General features: G+C 40.8%; 1 protein-coding gene across 1 annotated transcript in view; it reads right to left on the bottom strand.

Annotated features, from left to right (window-relative positions):
* Positions 1-264: 264 nt before the first annotated feature.
* The window catches only part of apc2 (APC regulator of WNT signaling pathway 2), a 42,426-nt gene continuing 32,344 nt past the window's right edge, over positions 265-10,346 (bottom strand). The window contains exons 8-15 of the mRNA XM_082156697.1: positions 10,145-10,234; positions 8,995-9,376; positions 8,794-8,892; positions 8,560-8,699; positions 8,137-8,214; positions 7,854-7,970; positions 7,546-7,760; positions 265-7,466 (exon numbers count right to left, since the gene is read on the bottom strand). Coding sequence (XP_082012823.1) covers positions 1,886-7,466; positions 7,546-7,760; positions 7,854-7,970; positions 8,137-8,214; positions 8,560-8,699; positions 8,794-8,892; positions 8,995-9,376; positions 10,145-10,234 — 6,702 coding nt within the window. The 3' untranslated portion in view covers positions 265-1,885. The remainder of the gene's footprint in view (positions 7,467-7,545; positions 7,761-7,853; positions 7,971-8,136; positions 8,215-8,559; positions 8,700-8,793; positions 8,893-8,994; positions 9,377-10,144; positions 10,235-10,346) is intronic.

The raw sequence follows: 10,346 nt of genomic DNA, 5'->3' as shown, positions 1-10,346 counted from the left end.
ATATAGTACTGTATATAAACTAAGGATAATTTAAGCAGTAGGCAATTAGTTGGGGTATAGTGTTACCCTGTATGCAATGGTCAGAAATAAGGTAGTCCTGATCCAAACTTATGCGTTGTCAGAATGTTCAAACACAGCAATGTTTGGAAGTCATTGTATTTAAAAGGTACGGTAAAATGACTTAGATGTCTGTGCATATTTAGTTGGATGCAAGTATTTACCATTGAATAAATCACAGTTCGACTCAGAAAAATAAAATACATACACATTTTTATGAGAAGGTTTATTTGACGACCCCTAAGCCCTGGACACAACTGTTTAACTGTTAGTCTCCACAATATTCTATGAACATTCTCAACCCAATTCATGCTTTTACCTCTCAAATATCCATTAAGCTATCCCTAATTGTCAATTTGAGTTTAGCATTGCATCATATTGATTTATCCGGGCCACCACCGTTATGGGCCATTACACTGAGCTCTGTTACTGGTCAATTTCAATATCTTCAGATATAGTCAGACACTGTTTAATCTGGAAACACCAAGTTTGTATCAGCACTCACAGCACAGCACATCTGATTCTGAAATACAGTTCTCTTTATCATTCTCAGAATTTCCAAAGGCTGATGTGTGATCAATGACTTTGCTTTTAAGACAGAATGCATGTTTTCTGACTAAAAGAGACAAATTAAGTGAAGCTGTTATATCACAGTAAAACTAAGTCCATGTAAATACTGCACCTCACCAAATAAGACAAACACTTTTTGTGCTGGCTAACACAATATTTGCTTTTGTATTTGCAGTTTTGGAAATGGGCTTTGGTTGAATGGAAGCCATTTTAAACATTCTACATCAGTCCAACTTACTGTTCAGTCCCACTAACTGTTAATAGCAAGTATTGATCTCAAACCACAAAGTTGCTACTCATTAGCTTGCTTTTAAATACTTAAAGCATAACGTGACTGTACACAATATGACATTATGAAAGCATTCAGTGAGCAGGAATATGTACAGCCACTTAATTGTATTACATTTGCTGAACACTCGACAGTTACAACAATCTTATATTCAAAAATGCAAATGTGTGGGTGGAGATTCATGGTTGTACTCATAGTCTGTCATTTCCATTGAAAAAAGAAACTGCAAAGTCAACATCACGTGTTTACAGTGGACAAGTGAGCATGCTATTTGTAGCAATGGCAGGGTTACAATTTGCCTTCTGGGAAGCATTAGACTACAGTTTTAAGTCAGTATTTACAACAGTATCACTAAATATCCATGACGATTACATAGACATTTTGTGCAGATTTTACCTATTGTAGCAATAATTACCTGCATTAATAATAAGTGAAGGCAAAAGGCTGTTTTAACCTGTCAGTGTGGCGTAAAGGCATGTGCATACATGGTTCTCATGTGAGAATACAACAGTCTTTTCCGGTTTGCAGGTGGCACATGGTCTTTTAAAGTATTTGTCACTGTTTTTCAGAGAATAGTTTGCATATTGTTCTGAATGTGGGCCATAATTTTTATTAGTGGATAACGCACTCCGAGGCAGTCTTTCTCATGTTTGATTAATTATCCAAGTAGCACAAGCAATGATTATCACTGTACAAAAATATTAAAAAAAAGAAGTTATATCCTCAACCTTGTGGTGTGGTTAGGTACATGTTGTGAATCCAGTGAGATTCTATAGTTTATGGCTAATTGTTCACATCCAAATAATTTTCTTTCTTTCTTTTTTCTTCAAATAAGTAAATCTTCTGATGCACTGGCAAGCACAAGACTCATTAAATATCCGAGGTAAAGAGAACAATATCCATTACCACCTGAGTTTTCAGGAGCATAGTACTTTGTCAAGGATGGAACAGATGGACAGATTACAGGTTTTATGCTTCATGTTTTTCCCCTGTCTTTTCAGGCATTGTCGTTGCTTGACCCTGTGTCTGTGGAGAGCAACAGACCATGGGGCTGGGGACGTAGTTGAAAGGAGTAACTCTGACGGCTTTACTAGGGGAGCTCTGTCGGAAATGGCCAACGCCACCACTGTGGGTACTTTCCACTGACTGAAAGGTGGAGGATGATGCTGTGCTGTAGTTTTTTAGAGATCCATCTGAATCCCCATCTTGGAGGGTATTCCCAAAGGCCATGCTTAATTTTCTGGTAAGGGCCATCTTTGTGGCCTCCTCTGCAATGCTAAGACCTTTTTCAATTGTTGGAGAGGTGCTTGAGTTAATTTTGTTGGCTGAGCAGTCCTCAGTTTGAACAGTTGCGTCACTTGTTTTCCGTGATGCCAGTGTTATAGTAGGCAGTTTTCCTGGTAGTGGTGGTGGCATCTGTTTGGTGCCATCAGGTGAAGGTAACAGAGGCAATGCAGTGGGTGGAAGGGTGCTCTTTAATATCTGGGGAACATCCTCATCACGAATCCTTCTCCAGGTCACTTTGTCAGCGTTACGTGATCCAACCCTCTGCTGCCTCTGATTTGTGTTCCTTTCGCTTTTAGCTCGTCCACTTGAGTCAGAGGATGAAGAGCGAAGAGAGGAGCGGCTGGTGACACGACTCAAGACATTTATGCTTGGTGAGGAAGAATATCTTTTGAAGGTATCATCCCTTTTTTCTCTTGGCTTTGGTCCAGGTCTACTTCTCTGTGAGGCCCTGCAAGGACTTTCTGAGCTTGTTCGTCTAGCTGGACGTTTCACATCAACGTCTCTATCAATGGAGGTGGCTCTTGATAGAGCCATGCCCTGTCTGAGAACCCTCTGTTCCTGAACTTGGCTTTGTCCTTGAGTCAAAGGCATTCTTCTAGGACCTTGAACTGCTTCCTTGAGCTCCTGACAACGAGAAGAACATAAGAAAACTGCTGGGGCCCCTGGACCTGCTCTTCGGGGTGAGACATGTTGCGATGTTGGGACAGAACGTGAAGAAGCATCACGTCTTGAGACTTTTGGCGATTCTTTGATGAATGTCAGTTGTCTGAGAAAGCCATTACGATCTGATTCACCACTACTTGAATGAGTAGATGTCATGCGAACCAAATCCAATCGGTTTGCTGGTAGGATTCTTTTCCCTGACATCTGTGTATTTTGTCTGCTGATGCTACTGGGCTGGCTAGTTACTAAAGGTGAAATGTTTCTTGTTTGCCTTGATGGATTCTGCATAAATGGTATTCTGACTGGGGATTTCTGTGTTTTTCTGTCAATAGGAGATTTAGAATATTGATTAATGTTTGAAGTGCTCTTGTCCGGTGGACTGCATGGTGCTGATGCCACCTTTTTTTGACCTTGTTTAATGGTTTGTGTTGGGGAGGTTACTTTTTTTTGAGGATGCCTGGAAGGTGTTGAACTTTGAGATGATCCTGAAGACGAGCTCTTTGGTATCCTGGCAGGTGGTGTTGAGCTTCTTTTGGGCAATGACAACTGAGTGTCTATGGGGTTGCCCAGTCTGTGAAGGCTTCTTGACCTGTGTTGAGCTAAATTTGGATTTTTAGGGGCATCTGCTTTTGGTATATTTTTTTTAGGTGGTGGTCTTTGAGAGAGAGTTGTCTCTTTCTTGGGTGTGTATATCACCGTTCTACCCCTAAAGACCATAGGCATGTTTGGAACAGGTTTACGAGGGGCAAAATCAAGTGGTTTATTAGCCTTTTTGTCATCTTTGTATACCTTCTTTTCTTTAGGAGTAAAGCTTGAATCAGACATAAATGACAGAACGGATTCAGACTCTGATGAGGGTTCTTGGGATTTTGAAGCTTGTAACTTGGTAATGATTGTATTTGCTCCTTCTTGTATTGCTCTCCATTCAACACTATTGAGATCAGAGTCTTTGTCAGATGCCATTTCATCACTGTCTAGGTCAATTTCAGGGCTCCAATCCTCTGTTGTTTTCTGAAGTGTAGTTTTCTGTTTGTGCTTTTTCTCAGCGTTCCTTTTTCTGGCAGTCTGCTTTTTCTTGTGTTGAGGCATAGCAGATGTTATGCATTTTATCAAAAGATCATCTTCTGAATCCATGCTGACTGAGCTTGGTGAGCTGTTCTCTTCAAGCTGGTTGAGGTCTTGCTGTGATTTAGGATGACACTGAGGGTTGGATGTTTTATTATGTCTATTCCTTATCCACGTATGCTGAGGTTTTTCATGATGTTCCTCAAATTCTGCATCACTCAAAGAGCTAAGAGAGGAACTCAATGAGTAACATGGAGGTGCTTCTTCTAAAATTAGATTTTGCTTGATTCTATGAAAACCCTTTTGGCGAGACTGGTAACTGTTGACTTGATCTTGTATATTAGCATTACGTATAACATTAGTCTTGCTTGATTCATAATGTTGTTTCCGTCCAGTCCTTTTCATCAGTCCATCCTGTCTGTCCATTTTATGGCATATGGCCACTTCTGTAGTTGTCGGGTGATGTCTAGACTGAAATGATAAAGTGTTTTCCTGTGCATGACTCCGAGAGCAGGTTTTCTTATTTTGGTACACCTCTGTGCTTTGTTTTCTTATGGGAATATCTAACTGTGGCATGCTTTTTGACAGATTCTGTCCTTGCTTTTGAATTTGTCTAACTGGAGACTGGCTTTGAATCCTTTGCTGGGTCATTTTTGCTGCCATCTCTTTACTCTGTATAAGTAATCTCTGAGTGGGCACCATATGTCTGACTGTTTTGTTCAGTTGGTTTGCAACTGTGTGAGACTGACATGTTATTTTAGTTGGTTTGTGGAAGCGAGAGAACATGCGTAGGTCTTCAATTCTCTTTGCCTCTATATCAACAAGCTCTTGTGTCTCTTTGTTTCTTCGCCAGTCTTTTATTCCTTTGGTTCTGACTGGATATTGGAGTGTTTCATCGCTCAAGGAAGTGGTGCTTGAGAAATTGATGGGTGTACCTTCAGCCGAGTCAGTGTAAGACGAATCATCATGATATATTTCTTTTGAAGACATTCCAAGCTTTTGTCCAGTAAACATTTGACTGTTTTTATTCTGCAGCACCATATACACTGGTAATTGCACAGATTTTCGAGTCTGCATGTTGAGAACTTGGTTTGAGAGGTTGGGCATCACAGTGGGCCTTACCTTCTTAAACCTGGAAGGCATGGCAGAATTAATGCACTCTTTGAGAATTTCAATGTCATCATCTGAGTTGCCTTCACTGTATTGGTCTTGGTCATCCATATCATCTTCCTTTTCAGAATCCTCTGGATCATTGTCTTGTTGGTTTAGCAAAGGAGTAAGTTTGAGCTCCACATCTTTCTGAACATAGTGTTCATGAAGAGGGAGGGCACTCAGACTAGAGGCACATGAGAAATTCTCAATTGGTTTTTCCACAGTGAAATAGATCATTGTGTCCAAATCAGGAGGTAGGTTAAACCTTTCTTTAAAGTCTGTGATTTCCATAAATTTGCGCAAACTACTTTCCCACTGGCTTCCTACACCACTAAGCGTCTGTGTCTCTGGTCCACTTGATTCTGCACAGCACGGAGTTTTGCTGCGACTCGGAGGCATTGTTTGTCCTGGGCTGTCTGGTAGGTCACTGGGGCTTACAGTTCCACTTATCATTTCACTACATGGATCACTCTGAATAGAGCTGGCAATTGAAGGAGATTCAAAGCTTCCAAGTGAGCTCACTGAACTACAGCGGCTCATTACAAGAGGTGTTTCGTGAATGTAGTTTTCTGAAGAGCTGGATGGTGTCCTGTCCTCAAGAATTATTGGGGAGACTCCTCTAAGGAACCTCTTCTCATTTTTGATTGTACTAGGGATATCAGTTGGATCAGAGCTGCTTATTTTCTGATCAGTTACCAATAACTGACTGTCACTCAAGTCATCAAGTGTCCCATTCTCCTCCTCTTCATCTTTTCTCTCAACATTCACATCTTCCACCTCTATGATTTCTAATGAGGAGTCACTCTCTAGCTCATTTTCAGTCTGACTCTGTCCATCAAGTGCTCCATCCCCAGAAGATAAAGAAGACAGAGAACTGCAGCGAGAGAAGCATATTGGAGTGTTCTCTACAGAATACTTCTGAGGGGTCTCCAGCTGTCCTATTGTGGGACTTCTCGCAGAGCAAATTGGGGGAAACTTGCTAATACTTCCGCCAGTCATCACTGTTGGAACCCAAGCTTGCCTACGCATTGCTTGAGCTGCCTGAACATTAATTGCAGTCTTTGCAACGCCAAACTTGGCAACACTCTGGATCAGTGGAACATGCTGATAGGAGGGAGACAACTTGACAGTTGGTATACTGGCATCCGAAGACACCTTGGTTGATACAGTTGCAGGTGTTGATATAAAAGGTTCTTGACTCTTCTCTGTATCTGTGGAACCTAAATCAGGCAAAATAGCATCTTTGTTTGTCTCAAAATCTCTTTCAGGTATCTCATTTTGACATATGACTCTTGAAATATGTACACCACTGTTCAATGGTTCCTCATGAGCTACCTTAAGATCAAGTTTATTTGGACGTCGTTGTTCTGTTGGTCTTGCAGAGGTGCGAGTCTGTTCCTGACTGCCACAATAGCCATCACTGGTGCTTCCACTGTTAAGGCTGTCATTGGATAAACTTGAGTTGGCTGTTTTAAGACGCAAGAAGGCATGTGCTCTACTGAGACGCTCTTTAGGTGAAAAAGAGCTGGTATCAGAGAGATGACAAGGGGAACATGAAATGGCTCGTGCCTCGTGAAGCTCATCTGGCCCATAATTCCAATCCACAAAATGATCTTCTGAACTGAGGCTGAAGCTGTCCTCTGACGATGTATGCATGGTAATGTCTTCTACCAGTTTGTCAATTTTAGCCACTGTGTTGGTGATCTTCTTGGCTAATTTCTCAGCTGCTACAGTCACTTCATCATCAGGAGGTTGTGACCTTTTATTGTCAGTTTGAAAGGTTTCAATGTCTTGTTCAGGTTCCCCTTCTCGCTTACGTGGCTGAGTATTCAGGATGTTTGAATTGTTCAAGAACATGGAGAGCATAGAGAAGGTTCCTGTGTCCAAGCTGGCTGATGTATTAGGTGCCTCATCATCATCAAAACACCCAGAATCTGAGGCATAGTCTTTTGCTAGGCTTTCAATGTGCCTCAATGGTTTGTTTATACTTTGATGCTTGAAACTTTGCTTCTCGATTGAATCAAATGTTTCTGCCAGATGCTTTGCATCTAATTCAGCCTCTAATGCTTTCTGTTTCCTCATGTAGAGGGATGGCATGCAGGATCCTGGGGATATAACAGCAGTATCTTTATACTTGAGAGGACGATTTGTGAGGAGGTTTCGCAGAGCTGCAGCACTTCCCATGGCTATCATTTTGTGCTTTGAGTGGATGAGATTGCGCAGCATGCTTACAGCTCCCAGATCCCACAGCAATTCCTGGTCCTTCGGACTACGTGCAGACAGGTTCCAGAGGGTTCCACATGCATTACTTACAATGGTAAGACTGTGAGATCGCAAGTGCTGGAGCAGAGTCTGAAGGCAGTTATGATCCCTGAGGATTTGCCTGAAATAGGAAAACGGGAAGAACTTAAGTGATGTCATTGATACTTTGCTTAATTTGTGAATGTGAATAAACATGATACCTGTAATCATCTCGGGTAGCAATTAGACTGGACACATTACGCAGGATGCCTCCACCACTCTCAATAATGGCCAATGAGTTGGTTTGGCATCGATAAGTCAAAGTGCTAACCAAAAAGCCAAGAGCACCATCAACAGAACAAATTGCCACCTTATTCTCAGTGCTGTGTGCTGACAAATTCCACAGTGCACTTAACACACTCTTTAAGGTGGATTCCTGTGGGGAAGACCATATAAAATCACAATGGGTAAATCAGTTATCTTCATTTTTATGTAAACTTGGTAGTAAATAAGAGATATTTAATTGTACCTTTGTAGCCTGCAATGCACATGTCATAAGTGCTGACACACTGCCGACATCTCTCAAAGCTCTTTTACTGTTGATATCAGCGCGCCATGACAAGTTTCTCAGTATACTTGACACTACCTAAAAGTAATGACAGATCACAGAGCTGACGTGGGCCAAATAATTACAATTGAGAGAAGTAAAAATAATAGTAATAGTAAAAATACTCAAAAATGGTCCGTTAGTATATTCTTCTGTACTTTAAGTTCATCTAATGGTTTGCTCTATGGAAAAGTAGCTTATGCACCTGCTGTAATTCCTCGTTATCAGATGCAAGCTGTGCAACAATGGCTTGAAGGCAGTTTTTCTTTGAGCAAAGAGTAGCCTGAAAAAGCAAATAAAGAGGATTTTGTCAACATCACAAGAAGACAAGCTAAAAAAAATGTAAAAAAAATAAACTGCATTTGTCAGACAGTTATACATTTGCCTGGTACTGAATTTATGCATTATCAGAATTGCAAAATTAACTTACCAATGATCACATTTATATTTTGTTTAATTATTTAACAATATTTAATTTTGTTTATGTTTCAGTAAAAACATTTATGGCCAATGTGGCAATAGCTTAATGAATGAAATGACTGCACAAATAAAGAAATGTTTATTAACCCCATGCCTTTCATTTATACATGATTCCACACTTGCACTATGCAATAATTTGAAAATGTACCTTATTTACGACATCTCCATATGTAAGATTAGTGAGTGCCATTCCTGCGTAACGCCGGAGGGCCATATTGATTGGCTCATTGTGCATGCCATACAGTTCTTGGTCCAGCTGCATTAGCTCTGCAATGGCTTGCAGGCCCCCTAAACGATACACAAATAAGCTTTTTCAGTGTTTTTAACCACAGAATACACTCTATTGCTCTTTGGTCTATTTAGAGAAACTGCATTCCCGTACCTAGTTCATTCATTGCCCTGCGGTACTCTTCCTCAAAAGATAACTTCATTATTGAGCACAAGGCCTGGCACATCTGGGGATCCACTGGCTCAGGGATTTCTGTGGATATCAAACAAAATGTATATTTATGTGAATCATTTTATATCATTTTAACAATATGACAATGTTTTTTTGTTTTTTTTTAAGTTAACCAGGGCTCACCTGTAGTTTTGCCACCACCAGGTGAAGGGGTACTTAGATGATTCTCAATCCAGTCCCAGCCATTCTCACAGTGTGAGCGGATCTGCTCTAGCACATGAAGAACTCTCATCTCGCGTCGTGCTTGGCCCTCATCTGGCTGTGAGTACACAATGTTGTGAAGGGCAGCACTGGCTCTGGAACGGGCTTCTCGACTATAGCCTCCTGCCCCAGCTGCCTCCCCGCTGCCTCCCTCATGTAGTATTTGCACAAGCAGTGGGACGCAGCCAGACTTGCGCATAGCAATGCAGCTTTCCTGTGAGCTTGACATTGCCAAAAGCGTACGGGACATCTCTTCCCGATCTCTAGAGGCCAGCATGGAGAGTAGCCAAAATACCATATCCACCTGCAATCCAAACAGTATATGACATATATTATCTTACAGTTCATTATTGCACTATTGTTTTTGATTACTAAAACTTTATGTTTACTGTATATAAGGGTTGGAAATAAAATGAATGGCGGGGACGCTGAAAATTATTTTAATATGCAAAACTGTTTCCCAATCATAGCAGGGTGCGTCAAAATGAAGTGCTTCAAAGAGAGAGTCAACAACAGGACAGAAAATAGCCTATTACTTAAAAACTATGATGGTTTTGATGTAAAAATCTTGCTAACATTATAAGTGGACATCAGAGATATTTGTAATTAAATAAAATGCGGTTCAAGACCCCATTAAAGTCAACCATCCATCCATTCTCCAAACTGCTTGTCCTATTTAGGGTCGCACAGGGTTGCTGGAGGCTATTTCAGTGTCTCGGGCCGAAAGCAGGAAACACACTGGATGGATGGCCAGTCCAGCACAAGGCTAACACTCACAGATATTTTCAAACTCACACCTATGATCAATTTAGTGTCTCCAATCTACCTATCCTTCGGTGAGGCGACAGTGCTACCAACTGAGCCACTGTGCTGCAACCATAAGTGCTCAAATTTAAGTATGAAGTGCAAATGCATAGACCAGTATATTTACGTTTATAGAAAGGCAAATATTGCCCCTTTGTAAAATAAATTCTGAAACACACTGTAAGCTGCTTTATAGTTCCTAATTAATCTTCTGTGATGTTTTTGATAAAAAAATAAATAAAATAAAAACACACAACAAGGGTCTTACTTTGCTCCCTGTTTCTCCAGAAGCTTCCAAAGCACCAGCATTTCCAGTATCCATGTCAGGGACAGATGTTTTTGAGAGGCACTCTGTGTTCTGTGAACACAGAGAGTATGGTTTATTATTTGTTCCAATGTTGTACATTTGGTTTATATGTCTGACTTAACACATTCATATTTATTAAAGCAGCAAAGCAAATATGTGCTAT

Source organism: Leuciscus leuciscus (genome assembly GCF_965113295.1).
Source record: "Leuciscus leuciscus genome assembly, chromosome: 23".
In the NCBI taxonomy this organism is placed as follows: domain Eukaryota; kingdom Metazoa; phylum Chordata; class Actinopteri; order Cypriniformes; family Leuciscidae; genus Leuciscus; species Leuciscus leuciscus.
The sequence above is the reverse complement of the archived record's forward strand: the minus strand, read 5'-3'. Positions and strand labels throughout refer to the sequence as shown.